The sequence below is a fragment of the Pongo abelii genome, chromosome 1 (assembly GCF_028885655.2).
Source record: "Pongo abelii isolate AG06213 chromosome 1, NHGRI_mPonAbe1-v2.0_pri, whole genome shotgun sequence".
NCBI classification, from domain to species: domain Eukaryota; kingdom Metazoa; phylum Chordata; class Mammalia; order Primates; family Hominidae; genus Pongo; species Pongo abelii.
The window spans coordinates 229529398-229547866 of NC_071985.2; the positions used below are offsets into that span (position 1 = coordinate 229529398).

The 18469-nt window shown below is 53.0% G+C and overlaps 1 protein-coding gene across 2 annotated transcripts in view; it reads right to left on the reverse strand.

The window, feature by feature from the left end:
- The window catches only part of AJAP1 (adherens junctions associated protein 1), a 130494-nt gene that overhangs the window by 66456 nt on the left and 45569 nt on the right, over nt 1-18469 (reverse strand). For both annotated transcript variants that reach the window (XM_054542359.2, XM_024239251.3), the window contains exon 2: nt 6648-7453. In XM_054542359.2, coding sequence (XP_054398334.1) covers nt 6648-7453 — 806 coding nt within the window. The remainder of the gene's footprint in view (nt 1-6647; nt 7454-18469) is intronic.

The following is an 18469-nucleotide window of genomic DNA, read 5'->3' on the forward strand; positions in this document are numbered from 1 at the left end:
ATTTTGCAACTCCTCACCCTGCTCCTACCGGGAGGTGTGGCATTTACTATCAACTAAGTACAGAGCTGATGGTTCATTGAATAATTGATTAAGAAGCCAGACATTCTAAAACTGGTCCTTGTAACACAGTAAAACAAAAAGTCTAAAAATGGTATTCTGTCTAACATTTAATCTCTACACTCAGAATCATTCCCCTGTGAGCAGATGGCAATCATGAATTCAACCCACTATATATCAAACAGATTTGTTATCAATCCAGGGTTTTGTGACATTCATGATGTAAGGAAAGCCATATCCTACAAGGGTGTGTTACGTGCAGCCACCGGCTACCCGAGTAGTCAGTGACCCCACCCATTCCCTTAAAGGAGACTGGTTTCCAGGTAGAGGAGTGTTCATTAAGGCCTTCCTCTTGTTGCTGGAAACTCCTGAACAGGTCAACAAGTAAAGGCACCTCTCCAGGGCCTGGTAAAAGAAGACAGAGTTGAACCCAGCAGCTCTCCCACAGAAAGTGTCTTAGGAGGCCGGGCGTGGTGGCTCATGCCTGTAATCCCAGCACTTTGGGAGGCCGAGGCAGGTGGATCATGAGGTCAAGAGATCGAGACCATCCTGGCCAACATAGTGAAAGCCTGTCTCTACTAAAAATACAAAAATTAGTTGAGCTTAGTGGCATGTGCCTATAGTCCCAGCTACTTAGGAGGCTGAGGCAGGAGAATTGCTTGAACCCCAGAGGCAGAGGTTGCAGTGAGCCAAGCGCACCACTGCACTCCAGCCTGGTGACAAAACGAGACTCCATCTAAAAAAAAGGAAAGAAAGAAAATGCCTTAGGCTAGACATCTCAGTTCTTAAGGATTAAAGACCTTTCACATCCCTATCATGCCCTTAGAAGAATGAGAGCCTGAGGGAATGAAGAAGCTTAAGAAGGACTAAATGCAATAAGTTGAAGCCAGGAACATTTGACAGGGAAATGCAAGAAGACCTGTAACACAGTCGTGTCCAGAAGAATCAGAGGCTGGACTTTCATGAGTTGGAGCACACTTATCCATTTGGTATGAACACAAGTTAGCCCAGCAAAAATAGAGGGAGTGCTCTAAGAGGCTGATTGGGTCCAGTGAGCTGTCGGCCAACATAAGACCTCTACCACAGGCCACCACCCAGAACCACGGCACTCAGGATTTGCCACGCTGCATCCATTCAGAAGATCCCAGTTAAGACCCTGAAGACCAGCCTTGCTGTCTACAAAGTTTAGGATCTTTTGTAGCGCTCCAAGCACTGATTTGTTCTTTGATTCTCTTATCCCAATTAAATCACTCAAAACTTTTGAAGTTCATGAGTCATTTGCTTCAAATATCTTTAAATTAAGGACAGATTCACTTCCCTGGTAGCAAACACCCAGCAACTTAATTAAAATGGGCTCAGCATTTAAATGGCCATCACAGCTTTAAACCAAAGGGGAAGAGGATGTCTCTCCCTGTGACATCTGCTTCTCATTTTCTTCCACTCCAATTCTGGTGTTTAAAAAATATTTCACCATCATGAGGCTTGCTCCTAAGGTTGGCTGGCTTGCATTGATGCTTAGGTCTGCTGATGGCTGGGGTGCAGAGAAAATGACACCAGCTTGTCACCTGTGCTTACCGAGGGACATACCTAAAGGACATGGAAGGTCCCCCCACTCCCACTCGGTGACAAGGACAAAGCAAACTTGGAAATCATCCTTAGAAATGCATGAGTGAATTCCAATGTAAAAATTTCCAGGCCAGACTTGGATGACATCTGAGCCATCTCATCCTTGAGCTGCTGGATGTCACGAATACGTGACTGATTGAACAGAGGCAAACCCTGAATGACGATGGGAACCTAGAGGATTTCAGGGCCCCTCCTGGGTGGCGAGCTTTCTGAGAGACAGAACATGAGCTGCGGAAAGCGGCAGATTGGCCTGAGCAGGCGGGAAAGTCTTGGGGCCAGATGCCAGCACACACGGCCTAAGAACGTAAGGTTCAGGAAACCTTCATTGAGCACTAACTGTATACCAAGCACTCCTGCCCCAGGTATTCCCACAGTGGGCATATTCAGAAACCCAAATCAGTTGGCTTGAATTCCTCACAAGTTTCCTTTACACATTAAGATAAAAGCTCAGAAAATGACTTTCTGTTTTTCTCCCAGGAGACTCTGTGATTCCAGATTCGAAACCTGACCAGCAAGAGAGCTGTCATAGAAGGCTGGGGCTGCACTGTGGGGAGCCTCCTCCCCGACCTCAAGCTAAGTTCTGACCCATCTGACGGTCACACTCTGCCAGTGCTCACGTGAGGCTGGAGCTCAATGCCTCCGTGAACCTGCGCCAGGTGATTTTCCATCCCAAGAGGTTCTTGGCTAGTGCCATCTACACCTCTGTACAGAGCGCCAAGGTCAGGGACATGGCTGCAGGAACTCATCAAATGACCCCTCAATAGAGCAGTAAAGGTAGTGGCAGCAAATTGGCACAACGGTAACCATCATCATCATCACCACAATTATCATCATCATCACTATGATCAGCATCATCATCACTATCATCACCATCTCCATTATCATCATCTCCTCCATCATCACCATCATCATCTCTCTATCACCACCATCATCACCACCATTTCCACCATTACCATCATTATCATCACCATCATCATTAACACCATCATCATCACCATTTCCACCATTACCATCATTATCATCACCATCATCATCAACACCATCATCACCACCATCATCATCACCATCATCACCATCATCTCCATCATCATCATCATCATCATCATCCCCATCATCACCATCACCACCATCATCCTCACTGTCACCACCATCATCACCATCACCATCATCATCACCATCACCATCCTTATATTAACAGCAGCAGGCACATACTGAAAACTGTTATGTGCCAGGCACTGAGTACTTGGCACGCTCTGTCTCATTGAATCTTTACAACAACATTATGAGATGGTTAACTCTATCATACCCGCTGGCACAGAGAGGACAAGCAAGTTGCCCAAATGTACACAGCGATCATGAGCTGATGCCAGGAATTTGAAGACAGGCAGTGGGACTCTTAACCATTACCCTGAAACTCAAAAAGATTTCCCTGTTACTTCCTATGTAGGGTGAATCCTGACAGGGGACCCTTTAATCATTCCAGCAGCTATCCCAAGTAATGTTACTTCCAGAGAAATTTCAGAGTGCCCCCAAATCACCAGCCACATTTCCTCTCTGCACCCAGCAATACCTGTGCTATAGATAGATAGAAAAATATGATATGTCCCTTCTAAATATTTCTCTGCAGAAACAAAAATAAAATTTATAAATCCCCAAGTGTGATACCAAAGATCCCTTTTTGGACAGGTAAAACTCACTTAATGGATGTTTCATCCACCTCCTAAAACTCCAATTCCAAATTTTGGGGTGCCCCCCAGTAAGTGGCAAAGCTGGCTGTGTCTGAGATGATAAAACTCCCAAGTCCTTGGCAGCCTGCTCTGCCTCTGACACTGGCAACCCTCTCCTCCTCAGGCCACTCTTGCTGGGTATAAAAACAACTAATAAGTATGGAGAATTGTTCGGTGCCAGGTGCCTTATTTTATGCTCAGTGTTCATCCGCTAAACTCTGACAGCAACCGTTTAGGAAAAATATTTCTTTTTTTTTTTTTGAGACAGAGTTTCACTCTTATTGCCCAGGCTGGAGTGCAATGGCAGGATCTTGGCTCACCGCAACCTCCGCCTCCCAGCTTCAAGTGATTTTCCTGCCTCAACCTCCGTAGTAGCTAGGATTACAGGCATGTGCCACCACACCAGGCTAATTTTTTGTATTTTTAGTAGAGACGGGGTTTCTCCATGTTGGTCAGGCTGGCCTCGAACTCCCGACCTCGGGAGATCCATCCGCCTCAGGCTCCCAGTGTTGGGATTACAGGCGTGAGCCACCACGCGTGGCCTATTTCTAAGCCTCAATTTTGCTGGTGAAGAAAAGAAAATCAGGCGAGAAGAGACCTTTTCCAGGGTCACACAGTGACATGCAACAGAGCCCAGATTCTCACCCAGATCTTCAGCCTCAAGGCACCTGCTAACTAACTGCAGCAATTCATGGCCTCCCAGATTGCAGCTCTGGAGTCCCCAAGACCACTTCTGCTGCCTTAGATGTCTGAGAAGTGTGAGTAGTGTTCACATTCCACCAAATGTCAGGGGCACAGGTCTGCATCTGATGACTGCCAAGCAAGGGGGTTCCAGGGAGTTCAGCCCTCTGTCCCACCACTCCTTCCATCTGGGGAAGCTTAAACAGTTGTTTTCCTCCCCCCTCCCCCATCCCCCTCGACTTGGGACTTCAGATAAGGAGATTATGCATCCTGTTCTCAGTAGCCTAAGCAAAGATCTCACCTCCTGCATCACCAGCAAGTACTTCCCAGTGTCTAACCTAAATTGTTCCTGCTGTGGTCTAATTCATTTACACGGTACCCACTGGGCTATGAGGAACCCAGTTAGGCGAATCATCCCCGCATTTCGTCTCTTCCCTTTGCCTTGGCTGGGAAGCTCAGGACGGTGGCCTAGCCCTGATGAGCGCTGCTGTAAACCACCTGTTCCCTTCCCTGTGGCCCAGCATTGCGTTCCAGAATTAACATTTCTCTGCATTAGAAACAAACACACATATTTTCCTCTTTTTAGATTTGTTTTGCTAAACAAATTAATCTAGCACCAGATTATATTATGAAGAACCATAAATCGCTTCCAAGATAAGCATCTGTCGAGATGGATTAGCAACATCCAATGCACTGTGAATTAATTTGCTAAGCCTACAACGCTGTCCCGGGTGTTTAACTTTAGTAATAACAAATGTAATTTGGAATAAATGGGAACTCGTTTCCTCATCCATGTCTATATAGTAAGTGACGTATACAGAGGAGGTGACAGTAAGGGAGAATAGCAAGAAATCCTACGATGATGATGGCTGCTGAGTTTACCGAGGTGAAAACGAACACTCTGTAAACTGCTAGCAGGCGCCCGACGGTGCAGGATGAACTGCAGACCCCGCATGTCCGTGGATTCCCAAAAGAGGCTGCATGAGAGGAAGCTGATGCAAGACCTCCAGAGCCTCTTCCTCCGGAGCCTCTTCCTCCAGAGCCTCTCCCAAGCCCACAGCCTCCATCTCTGGGCAAGGCCCTCAGCAAGCGCAGGGAGCCCAGGCTGTGCTTCCATAGAAACATTGCTCTCTAGGGAAGAGGAGCTCAGAATAAAAACCGCACGTTCTCTTGTCCAGGTGAAGGAAGAAAGTAGGTCACCAGCTGAAGGACAAAAGCCACCCGCCCCATGAAAACCTGTCCAAGGACTGCCTGGTGCCTGCCTGCCCAAGATGAAGAGGAACCAGGGCCAGGACGCAATCTAGTGAGGACGCAGAGGGCCTGGATGCCGTGCTGGCCACCTGCAGATGAGCTCTGAAGAGCAGTTCTCTTCCCTCCCCTTGATTCTGCAGAGGCCTGGGTGGGGCCTACTGAGCCCACAAGCTGGAGGTTGTGGAAAGCAAGCTGTGAGGAGGCCACAGGGCACCCCCACCCATTTTGTACTGACGCCCTGAAATCTGCAACCGATTTTAAAGTTAGCAAATGTTGCTGTTTGTCTAGAATGTGTATGCACAGATCTAGGTTGTGAACTTCTGAGCCAACCTGGCACATCGGGCTGTGCCTGTTAACAGAGGCAGAGAAAACTGGAGGGAGGTGAGGGTGACGGGGTGCCCAGGGCTCTGCGCTCTCCCCCACAGGCCTGCCATGAAGCCTGGTGACATCAGTGCAGACTACCAGTTCAGGGACAAGCCCTGGCTTGGGAGATTTCCAAGGGCTACTCCTTTCAAAGCAAATGGAGGACAGCATATAGGAGGAAAATAAAATGCAACAAAACTGCACAGAAGGAGATATTCCAAAGCCAATGAACTGTGTGTGTCCACAGGCAGCTAGGATAACAGCAACAGAAGAACCAAAGCCCTTTGTTCTGATCTCCGTCCTCCAAACACCCTCCTGACACATCCCCAGGGAGCCGAACATTGCCACCTGAATCACTGTCTTCGAAGCTTCTGTTAACACCGCTGGAAGTTCTTCCTTTTACCCAGCCTCGGCCTTTCTTGCTATTTAAGGCCATTCCTAATCCTCGACTGAGGTCAAGTTGGCAGGTACCCTGCCCCCGCCCATGGGTCCCAAACCCTTGAAGGCTTTTGAAGACTCTGGGGTGGGGGGATCCTTAATTGTATCATGAGACGAGCAAGCATCTTGCTCAAGGGCTAGCCCCAGAGACAAAATTCTACGGTTCTGGAAGACATGGCTGTGTGTGGTGGATTCCACCGGTCTGTAACAGGGGTGCAGCACCTGGTGGATTCAGCTGGTCCCTAACAGAGGCACAAGAGGTGCAGCGCCCACTTCTAGGTACATACTAAAAAGGGAAACTCTCCCTTCTCACGCCCCCTTCCTCTAAGGCACAGCCTGTATTTGCCAGTCTACACGCATGTGCAAGCTGGTGGACACATCACGCCTGCATCTCTTGGAGCCTCCACACATAGCATCACCCAGGGACATCTAAGCATCTCTCCCGAGTCACGCTCCCAGCCCTCAACCCCAAGCAAACCCAAACCAGAAGAGAGATGGCCATACCTGAGGCCTCCCCCAGAATCCTTGGGGGCTGGGTGACTTCCCCATTGTCGCTGGGACTGGTGGAAGGCTCTGTTGTGCTAACCCCACCTGGGATCCTTCTCCGGGGATCCAGGGACTCGGTGAACCCCTTAGTCTGCAGCGTCATGGGGGTGGCCGTGGTGGTGGTGGCGGTGGTGGTGGTGGCGGCTACAGTTGTCTTCCGTGTTTGTAGGATGGAGACCGTGCTGGGGCCGTAAACGCCCGGAAATGTGTTGGACTCCAGGGCCTCCTCGTCCCCCGTGGGCCCCCAGGCGATGAACTCAGTCTCTGTGGTGGGCCGGCTGCCTCTGGAGTCGAAGCTGCTGAGACCGTCCCCCTGCAGGTGCCTCTTGCCTCTCCTCAGGAGGGCCTGCTGCTCCGGGGCCCCACCGGCCACCGCGGAGGACGAGGACGAGGACGAAGAGGCGAGGGAAGGGCTGGATTTGGCAGCAGCTGGGGGCTTGGCCAGTCCTGCCTTGGGCACGAGGGCGGCCGCCTGGTCCCGGGGCCTGTGGGCCCGTCTGGCTCGGGGCATCTGCATCTGCCCGTGGATCCGCTCCACTCGGGGCGGCCGGGGGCTCCACACCGGGGCCGGGACGCGCGCTGGCTGCCCACTCCTAAAACTCCACAGCCGGGGCGGCCGGGGCGGCGACCGCGGCAGGAGCCAGAACTCCGGCCCCGGGCCCAGGGCCTCGCAGGCGGGCAGGTCCACGGCGAGCTGAAACATGGCTATCAGTATCCAGGCGTGGCTTCCGAGGGGGCGGCCCGGCCAGCGGATGGACATGGAGCTGTGCGGGGGGAAGGAGACGAGAGCGGTCAGTGGACGAAGCCGAGGAGGGGGACTGGGCCCCGGGGCCCTCTCCCTCCACCCCCCACTGTGACAACGACGCTCTCTTCTTCTAGAAAGAGCTCCTCCTAACTTCAAAAGGGAAGCCGAAACCCTTCCTTCCTTTACTTCAAAGACTGACTCACGTGCAAGAACAGCGCGGGCCGCGAGGGTGCGGGGAGCTGCTTGCCGGCACCGCGGGGCTGAGGCGCCTGCCAGGCACAGAGCCGGCTGGTCGCGGGATAGTCCATTTCACGGGAGCAAAAACCGAGCCTCAGAAACCCCCAGCCTTTCAGGTCAGCCTCGACAAGATAACCTGAAAAGACCTGCGAGTCCCTCCTTCCTTTGGCCCATCACACGACGAGAGGACGTAAGTGAGAGGATGGCAGAAGCAGCGGACACCGGCCTCCACCTGGGACCCCAGGGCCAGGCGCTTTCCTCTACATAGCCCAGGCCACCCCCTGCCCACTGGGGAAGCGCCTCTCCCCAGGTCTAGGAGGAGCGGAGGTTTCAAGCTTGAAACCTCCCAGCGTGAGCGCAGGCGCTTCCCAGCACCTACACCTGCCAGGCACTTGCACTTTGCAAACACCAGCCGCTCCCCCTGCCCCTCACCCAGAGCCCGGCATGCATATCGTAAACAGGCATCACTTTAAATGCTGTACATGGGAAGGCTTCTTACTTCTGGCCTCCTCTGGATCGTACTCAGGGAAATGAGATCTGCTCTGGATAAACCGAAAGTTTATTGACGGGAAGTGTTTGTTCTGTTGACATTTCCGCTCCCCCTGTTTATCTGCGGTGCCGGTGCCCTTTGAAACCCTGTTATCCACCTCCTCAGCTCCCCGGAGGGCTGCAGAAAGGGCAAATCGTGCACAACCTTGAGGAGGGCGGGGCTGCCTCGCCACGCAGCAGGGCTGCAGGGGAGAAGTCAGGGCGGGCAGGGCGGCCCCTCCCCAGTTCACATGGAGCGGCTTTGTCACCAGGTCTGGGGTCGCCTCTGGACCAGTGGACTCTCTGGTGTCACGTGAAAACCAGGGCGCGGCAGAGAGCCACGTGGAAGGGCTCAGAGGAGCCAGGCCCACGCTCCCTCTTCCACCAGCACAGATAATTGAAGACTGATTATAGGTGTCATTCAAAGTCAGTTCTCGTCACCAGCCTCACGTCTGAAAGTTAAAATGAATCCAAAAACTGTAATGACTGAAGCGGGTGGGGGGGCGCGAGGGTGTTCAGGTGCCAAGCGCCAGCCTGACGCGCCCAACGCCAGGCCTGGAAAGCAGGTTGGGTAGAGTTTTTCTTTATAAGGCGGTGAGTGACTTCACAAAGGAAGGAAGCTGTGTGTGTCATTGTAATGCATGCACACAAGTGTGTGTGTGCGTGTAGGCAAGCACACGTATGTGAGTGTGTACGTGTGTGACTGGGTGTGAGTGTGTGCGTGTGGGTCAAGCTGTGTGAGTGTGCCAGTGTGAGAGTGAGCCAGCGTACATGAGTGTAAAGACGCATCTGGGGGTGTGTCCACGAGTGTGAGAGACTGTGCGTGAGTGAGGGCCAGGGTGTCCGTGTGTATTTGGTGCGTGTGAGTGTGAGAGTATACTGTTGTGTGACTCTGTCCATGTGCGTCAGCACAGAAGTGTGTGAGTGCATCTATGCTCGTGTCTGTCAGTGTGTATGAGTGTATCTGTGTGTTCCTGTGTGAGTGTGTGAGTATGTCTATGAGTGTCCGTGTGAGAGACTCTATGTGTGAGTGTGTCTGTGTATTTGTGTGTGCAACTGTATCTGTGTGAGCGTGCGAGTGTGTCTGTGAGTGTCCATGTGAGAGATTCTATGTGTGAGTGTGTCTGTGTGTGTCTGTGTAGGAGAGTTTACTTGTAGCTGTGTGTGAATGTGTCCCTGGGGGCACACCCTCCGTTCAGTACTGAGACCCTTGTGCCCAGTGCTGACTCTCCCAGATATCTGGGGAGCAGATGGCCCCCCAGTCATCAGGATGGTGAGAGAGAAACTCTTGCTAATGAGTGCTAATTACCAAAAAGGACTAATCCCCAAACAATAAGGCTTCAGTTTTTAAATCAGAATAGAAGTGCTTTGCTGCAGAAATGAGGACCTCCTCATTATGCTAATCCTCAGCACAGTGTTTCTGCTGGTGTGCAATTTCTCTGCACTAGCAGCCAAGCTCGGGGCAGGGACCAGGGCCACTGTCACCACAAGGACGACTTTAAGTTAGGGTGAAATTCCCCCATATACACACTAAGGTAGCTCCTCTGTGGCTGCAGGTGACCCAGTGAGGATGGGAGCTCTCCCACGACCTGCAGAGCTGGGTGGGAGTCCAGCCCCCAGGAAGATGAGATGCTGCTCTGAGCAGGTGCAGGGTCTCACCAGGCCCCACCAAGCCCCTTCAGGCTCCACCAGGCCTCACCAGACTCTGCCATGGTCTTCCAGGCCTCACCAGACCTCGCCAGGCCTCACCAGGCCCACCACACTCCACCAAGCTCACCAGGCCTTACCAGACTGCACCAGACTCCAACAGGCCCCACCATACTCCACCAGGCCCTGACTAGACCCCACCAGGCCTCACCAGGCCCCACTACACTCCACCAGGCCCCACCAGCCCCCATGAGGCCCCACCAGCCCCCACCAGGCCCCACCAGCCCCCACCAGGCCCCACCAGCCCCCGCCAGGCCCCACCAGCCCCCACCAGGCCCCACCAGCCCCCGCCAGGCCCCACCAGCCCCCGCCAGGCCCCACCAGCCCTCGCCAGGCCCCACCAGCCACCTCCAGGCAGGCTGAATCAAAAGCCATGACAAGCAAACCTGCCTGCCATCAGTACTTAGAGAAATATTGCCCCAGGAAATTAAAACCACAGCACCTAAGCCTGTGCCTGCCTCCCTGGCATAACTTCACACACAGGATATTTCTGTGATTTTTCACCAATCATGGCTGTAATTGGTTACTATAGAAACCCCCTCATTTTCAAGACACCCAGCTGTTATGCAGAAAAACCAACCAATTGCAACAGTGGCAGGGAGAGGTCGATTTGTTTTTCCTCTTCAACTCCGGTTTCTTCCTTTTCAAAGTGATGGATTTGTTCAGAGAGGAAAAAAAAGAGGGCAGGTGGGCAACCAGCACGGAGGCCCCGGCCCACTCCCAGCAGCAAAGAAATGGGGGGGGCAGGGGGAAAGCCCCTCCCATAGGAAGATGTGTAGGGGCCACTGCTCGTTTCTGTGCAAGGCCAAGGGCCCCAGGCTCTGCATTGCCACCAAGATGGCTGAGCTTGGTGTGCTGCCCGGACCTGGTCCTGAGACTCTTGGGGACCCCTTGGTGAGAGGCTGCATCTCTGCAGGAGGAGGACTTGGCTCTATCTCCAAGGACCAGTGAGCAGTACAAACAATCTCTGTCCTCATCCCTTGGGCGGCTCTGAGATGAGGCAGAGCCTGGGAACACTCTTCTCACTGATCCTGCTCAGCCTGGGGCTGGGCCCTGAGCACCTCTCATTTCATGATAAACAGGTTTCGGGAGGGCCTCACCCCACAAGGCATCCATGGCACTGTCAGACACGCACCAAGATGGCAGGCGACCCCACACCTCCTCTGGAGGCAGGCCCTGTGGCATGGCTGCCGACCACAGCACCAACCATCAGGAGGCGAGGCTGTGGGGCAGGCAGAGGTGGCACCGGCTCCCCCAAAACTCAAGCATCCACAGGCCCCTTAAGAACATACCGCCCAGCCGGGCATGGTGGCTCACGCCTGTAATCCCAGCGCTTTGGGAGGCCGAGGTGGGAGGATCACGAGGTCAAGGGATCGAGACCATCCTGCACAACATGGTGAAACCCTGTCTCTACTAAAAATACAAAAATTAGCCAGGTGTGGTGGCGCACACCTGTAGTCCCAGCTACTTGGGAGGCTGAGGCAGGAGAATCGCTTGAACCCAGGAGGCGGAGGTTGCAGTGAGCCGAGATCATGCCACTGCACTCCAGTCTGGAGATGGAGCGAGACTGCATCTCAAAAAAAAAAAAAAAAAAAAATACCACCCACGTCACACCCACAGAGAGAGCTACAAGCAGAAAGACAGAGAACATGAAGTGTTGGCGAGGACACGAGGAGACGAGAGACCTAGTATGCTGTTGGTGGGAATGAAAACCAGAATGCCTCTGGGCAAAACAGTTCGGCAATTCCTTGGAACCCTAAAGACAGAGTTCCAGTGACCCTGCTGCCCCTCTCTTAGGCACAGACATCTGTCCACATGAAAACCTGCACAGGGAGGCCCAGGGCCACACTCACAACTCACAACAGCCAAAGCTGACTCAGCCCACGTGCCCGTCTGCTGAGGAACGGATAAAGGGGATCTGGCGTAACGTTACAATGGAGTATCGTTCAGCCTTTAAAAGGAAGGCAGGATTACTTGATCTAGGCTATGATGTGGAAGCACCTTGAAAACCCTGAGCAAGGAAAGAAGCCAGGCACTCAAGGCTACACGGTGCACGGTTCCACTTATAGGAAATGCACAGAGTGACCAAATCCAGAGACAGAAAGATGAGCAATTGCCCAAGGCTTGGGGAAGGGGTATGGTGTAGGGGGTTTCTTTTTGGGGTGATGAAATGTTCTGGAATTGTGTGTGGGGGTAGCTGCACAACTCTATGCCTATACAAAACCCACTAAACTGTACACTTGTAATAGGTGAGTTTTGTGCGATGTATATCCCAATACAAATAAAAAGGAACATGCTAGAGAATGGGGTGTGTGCAAGGGTTGTGGGGACAATGTGGAGTGCATGGCGTGGCACCCTAATCATGGCCCTGGCAGATGGGTGGAAGGCAGAGCGGCCCCTGGAGCTGCAGGCACATGGGCAGGAGGAAGCCATGGAGACTTTGGGTTCATCCACCCAGTCCTCACTGGGACACCCTGAACGTGAGACAGGGTCCCTGCCTGAGCACCTGAGGACCACATCCACACCCTTTGAGAAGAGGCAGGAACAGCTCCCTCTCAGCAGCCTCGAGCCCATGATTTTCAAAGAAAGAACAAACTCCTTGGCCACCACCCGCTGCTCCCCAGCTACTTCCAAATGGGGAACTACTGCTCCGTCTCACTTTATTTTCTAGTTTGTGGCTTTCTTGCTTCTCTTCCTTTTAAATTTTTATTGAAATATTTTTTCCCCAAGAACAGTTTAATAAGATTTGGTGAATTGAGATTCAATTCACTACCTTCTGTATATTTTCTTCACAGAAGAAAATCATTGTCAATTAAGGGGACAAAGACATCTCTTCCACCTAAAGTTGTACCTTTCCCCGAGCCGAGAGTGTGCAGCATGAGCCTCCTGGGAGCAGCTGGTGTCTGCCTTGTGGGAGCACCGGCACAGTGAGAAGCAGGCCAGGCCCTGGAATTGTTCCATCGGGGAACAGCCCAGAATCTTCAGGGTGGGACGGAACCTTGGAGCTGTGCCCGTGGCCAGTCCACCCCAGTCCTTCCATGAAGACACCCACTTCCCGTGACTCCTCCAGGTCCTGTCGCTCACTGGCCCTGGGGCCCAGGAGAAGGATGCTGCATTTGATGGAGAAGTTAGCTTGGCATGGGCTTATAGTTTCCCGCTCTGCAAGGCCCAGTTTTTCTGTCATTCATTCCAGTGAGTTGGGGCAGGTGGGCTCTGAGGTCTCCTCCTCCTCGTTGAAGAAGACCCGTGCTTCTACGATCAGTAATTCACAGGGCACTACTAGAAACAATCTCCAGGAAGCACAAAGAATAGACACAGACATATTTGTTCTATGACACAGCGGTGCCGTTGGCTTTTTGTGAGTTCATGCTCTTTTGTGGAAGGCCCCACCCCAGAAGTGGACCTCCCTTCCCCGAGGACCCAGGGTCTACCCCTCGGTCCCCAGTGACCTGTGTCCAGATGCTTCCTGACTCCCACCCTACTTCAATTGGTTTGCTTCAAAAAAGCTTTTTATTTTAGAATAGTTTAAGACATTTCAAAAAATTCCAAAAGAGCCTAGAGAGTTGCTGGGAACTCATCTCCAGTTTCCCCTCAAGGGACACCTTAGGTCACCATGCAACAGTGTCATGGTGCACAACCAGAAACTACACATGTGGCTTAGACTTCTCCAGTTTTCACTTAGCGTCCGTTTTCAGTCCCAGGAACCCATCCAGAATCCCACGTGGCATCAAGCGGTCACGTCTCCTTCGGCTCCTCTTGGCTGTGATGGTTTCTCAGGCGTTCTCTGTGGCTGAGGACCTTGACAGTTCTAAGGAGGACTGGTCAGGGATTGCATAGAACGCTCCTCTTCATTGACTGATTGGTCTGAAGTGTGTCCCGTGATGAGACCGGCCTTCTGTGTTTTGGGGGATGCCCACAGAGAGGAAGTGTCTGCCTCATATAGGGTACCCAGGGCACCTGCTCTCAACAAGACTCCTCCCTGCTGAAGCTGACCTTGAATAGCATTTGCCAGGGAAGTTTGCGCGGTACTGTCACTGGGAAGGCAGTCCTGCTCCTTTCCAGAATCTTTGGAAGCAGGTCACTAAGCACAATGCGCATTCTTGGAGGGGGAGGGGTACTCATTAAAAAAAAAAAAAACTCTTCAAAACTTCCCCATTTGGCAGCTGGAGCAGGCAGGAGGGAGCAGGACTGGCTAGTGTAAGGGGGTAATTATCCACAATACAGTGGATGGGGAACAGGGCACTATTTTTCCTTTCCTTAACACCTACCTTCAATGTTCCAAACATTTCTGGGCTTTGGAAACATACAGGGCGTTGTGGGGAGAAGCAGGGTGGAGGACCCTTGGCTGCCTGGGCTCCATCTGGAGGGCAGAGAGCCTGCACTGCCAGGGATTCCTAGCCCAGGGAGCTCGGGGAGGCAGGAGGGGCGCCTTCTTGGAGATTTGTTCTCAGTGACATTCAGATGCATCTTCTCCTGGAATATGGCAGCATATTCTGCTCTTTGCAAAGACAACAGATCAAGGGGTGTGGGCTCAGGGTCCCCTGGAGCTGGTGGCAAGCCCTCTGTGACTGGGGTTCTGTGTTGGCCATACCCAGCCCGTGACCTTTGGGTAGGATAAAACTTCAAGTACATTGGGCCTCTTTCTCACCATCCTAACCTCCCGCTCGCTGATAAGATGTGAGTTCCAGCAGGAAGAGAAATTTGATGTTAGGTGGGATGCGAGACTTCAGCTCAGAGGTGAAAATGGCCTCATTATCCCTAAATTCTCCTCTAATTCCAAGTGCCCTGGTGGTTCTGCCCTTGAGAGAAAGGGAAAGTGTCTTCCAAAGCAGATAGACTTCCATCCCTTTCCCCTTCACACAAGAACCTCTGACTCCCCCAACTCAAGAGCAGGCTCGCTCTGTATCCCCCTGAGTCACCACCAGGATGGTGCAGATGGCTTCCCACTAAATTTCAGAGCAGAGACCAACCCCCTCTACTCAGGGGACACGGCCGTCCCCCAGTCTCAGTCCCCAGCCCTGGCGCAGGAAGGGAACACCCACTTTCTTCTGCAGTCTCTGGTTCCATTTCTCTAATGAAAACACATTAAGCCGTGATTCACTTTCATGGCATTCCCAGCCTGATGTCATTGTAATGTCCTGTCAGAGCCACTCCGCGCTCTACCTCTTGATTTAATATGATTAAAAACATCCCTCCCTTTTGGAAGGGAGCTCCAGGTTGCCTAGAGGCTTTCATCATCAGAGGCCCATACACGTCCAGCACGCATGCGATACTTGACTCATGGAGAATCAGTAGCGTAGAGATGACTCATTTGGGTCGGATAGAAACCTCCAGAACGACAAGAAGCCTTTCTGAATCCCATCATGGAATCTCTGGCTACTCTCCTTCCCCAGAGCTTGGAAATCAGCCCTGGTTGTCTGGGGGCCTCCCAATGCCCTATCCCCAGGACAGCAGGTCTAACTCCTGCTCTGAGGTCAAGGCCCACGAAGCTTCCCCAGACAGCTCTGGGAGGCGGCCCAGAACCTGGGGTGGTCCCGGGACAGTGTACAGGAGAGTAGCCAGCAGAGGTTCCTCTCATGAGCCAAAATCACCTCCTCCCTGCCCCAGCACACCAAGGGCCACACTTACAGGGAGGGGCATTCCCTGCAACTCACCCACTGGCCTCACCGGGAGCCCCAGGATGCCCCGGATGGAAGGGACCATGACAGCGGTCTGGCCTAGCCCACTCCAAGGTGTTTTCCTTAAGCTGATAATGCCTGGGACCCCAGGAGGGGTTGTGAACCTTCACAAAGGGTTCCACGGTCAAGCCCTTGGGCAAAGTAGTGAGCTAAGTAAGCGAAGCCAAACTCTCTAACTGACCTCCTTTCCACAGAACATCTTGGGAACCGGTGGATCAGTACTTTGCAGGCCATACGTGACAAAGCACTAATCTTAACCCAAACCTGGATAATGCCAGTGTGAGACCCCAAAATGGAGTGACCTGACTCAAGTCACAGTGAGCTGGCCTCCGATCTGGACTCAGAGTCTAGGCCTCGGGGAACCTGAGATCTCTGCTCAGGAATGAGGTCCCAACAACCCTGCAGCTGTAGGAGCAGGGACACATTAGAACACTGGGGACACGTTAGAATACTGGGGACACATTAGAACACTGGGGACATGTTAGAACACTGGGGACACGTTAGAACACTGAGGACATGTCAAAACACTGAGGACATACTGGAAAACTAGGGCAAAATCAGTAACTCCTGTGACCTGTAACTTCGGGGACTACTTCCTGGGCAATCCATGAATGGCTGTGCACGGCGGGGTGTTGGGGGAGGAAAGGGAAGGGAGGTAAAGGTGGCTGTGCCCTGTGGGGAGGGACATTGGGCACGCCTTGCGCCTGGCAGGTGCCACCCTGCATCTATGCAGCATCACAGCCCAGCGGCACAGCTGGCCTCAGTGAACCACATGGCCCCTTCTTGCAGAAGATGGTAAAAATGGCATCCTGTGGTACCGCAGACCATTTAGACACATCACCAGTTCTCATCTAAGGGTGATTTTGCCCCTCAGGGGACACTTGGCAATATCTGGAGACATATTTGGTTGTCACTATTCAGGTTTGCTACTGGCATTTAGTGACAGAAGCCAGGGATGCTTCAACACATCCTGCAGTGTAGACAGACTCCACCACAAAAGACCAGAGGGCCGAGGCTGGGAAACCTGATGGCATGGGCACCACTTGCTCCTCCCAGTCCCAGTAAGGGAGGAACGATGGTCTCATCTCCAAGAGGAAAGAGGCTTGCAGGACATGCAGCTCTCCATGGCTGACCTGCAGCTGCTCCCAAAACAACCTGGCGTGGGGGTGACATGAGACGGCTTTGGTGCTTGGCACTGCAACCTGCCAGCTGCATAAGCATGACTAATCCGTGTAACCACCCTATGCTTTGGTTTTCCCACCTGTACACCTGCCACCGAGTGGCAGGGGTGTGCGGGAGACTAGACGGTGCATATTTTAAGCCTGGTTCTTTGTGACTGCTCACGGGAGCACCCAGCACTCCTCCACTCCCATCCCCTTTCCCCAGGAGCTCTGGAGCACGGAGTCTGCAGCAACTTTGGGGCACGGGGGATGTTGCTCGACAGCCTTCGCAGGTGCTTGGAGGAGACTGAAGGATAGCAACGGCGCTGGCGTTCTGGTTGCCTGGGCAACGTGCCCGCGAGCATTCTGGAGGAGTGAAGTGGTGACAAGCAGTGGGTGGGCAGGACGGTGGGTGGCAGTGTTCTCAGTCCCTGGGAGGGGAAACCTGGCTCTGTGTCTTAGCTGAGCCCCTGCTGCTGGGCCCCGCTCCCCTGTCCCTCCTGCAGGACAACTCCACAGGAAGACAGAGGGGCGGCCAGTCCAGACCAGCTGCCCCACAAAGGGCCCCACAGGTCCCCTTGGTTCAGCCTGCTCCTCCATCACATCTGTGCTCTCTGGGCAGCACTCAGGATGTCAGCAGTGCAGCCTCAGCTGCTGGGCAGCCTAGCCAAGTACCCCAGGCCACCTCCTGTGCTTGCCCTGTATGTGCAGACAAAGTTCCCAGACTGGGCCCCCAGCAGGAGATATCCCATCCCAGGGTCAAGCCCTAGCTCTTCTCCATCTCCCCCTGAGCAAAGGGACAGACTGGCAAAAGACATGAACGGGGCAGGAACAGAACTCACTGGCTGGGAACCTCATCCCCTGGGGGTCAGCTCAAAGGGAGGTGGCTCAGAAGAGCTCTGGGAGGGCAAGGTCTATTGTGCAAAGCCAAGGAGAGGTTCTCAGCCTGAGCCTCACATGAGGATCCTCTGGGGTTGGGGAGGAGGGAGTTCAGAAAATGCTGAGGCCCAGGCCTCAGGCAGATCCACTCACGGGCACCTGTGGGGGTGAGGCCCAGCATCTGTATGTTGTGGAAGACCCCAGGGTACATCCTGGGTTAAGAGCTGAGGAGTGTCCCCAGGGCCTCCCTCAAACCTGGTTTGATCCTACTTTATGTCTGTTTCAACCCGAGATACAGGATGTGGGTGGTGTGCAAGAAAGGTGCCACAGGCCAGCCCGGTGATGAGGACTCTTCAACAGCAAAGAAGGAGGTGGATCAGAAGCACACAGCTGCCCTGGCAGCACGTGACGTGGTCCCTTCCGGAGCTCGGGGCCCCTCAGCCAGAGCCCCCAGGCCAGGAAGACGCTCAGGGGAGAGCTCTACGCAATCATGCAAAGACACAAGCACCATCACACAGATGCATATTTAACTAGAGAAAACCAAACTGAAGAGGACGGCACGCAGAGAGAAAAAGACAGCGTAGGATACTAAAATAATACCCCACAGGGATTCAGCCACAGCTACACGCCAGGCACTGAGCTAAGCATCTTACAGGAATTGTCTCATGCCGTTCTCACAGTAACCTTAGGGGAAGAGTTGGCATTGACTCTCCTCTTGCAGAAGAAGGAAAAACACAGAAATAGTAGCTGTGTCTTTCTCTGGAATGAAGTCTCTTAAAAATACAACTCAAAGAAGGTGGGGCTCAGGGAGGGAAGTATTCAGCTGCAGGGAGATGTTGGTTCTAG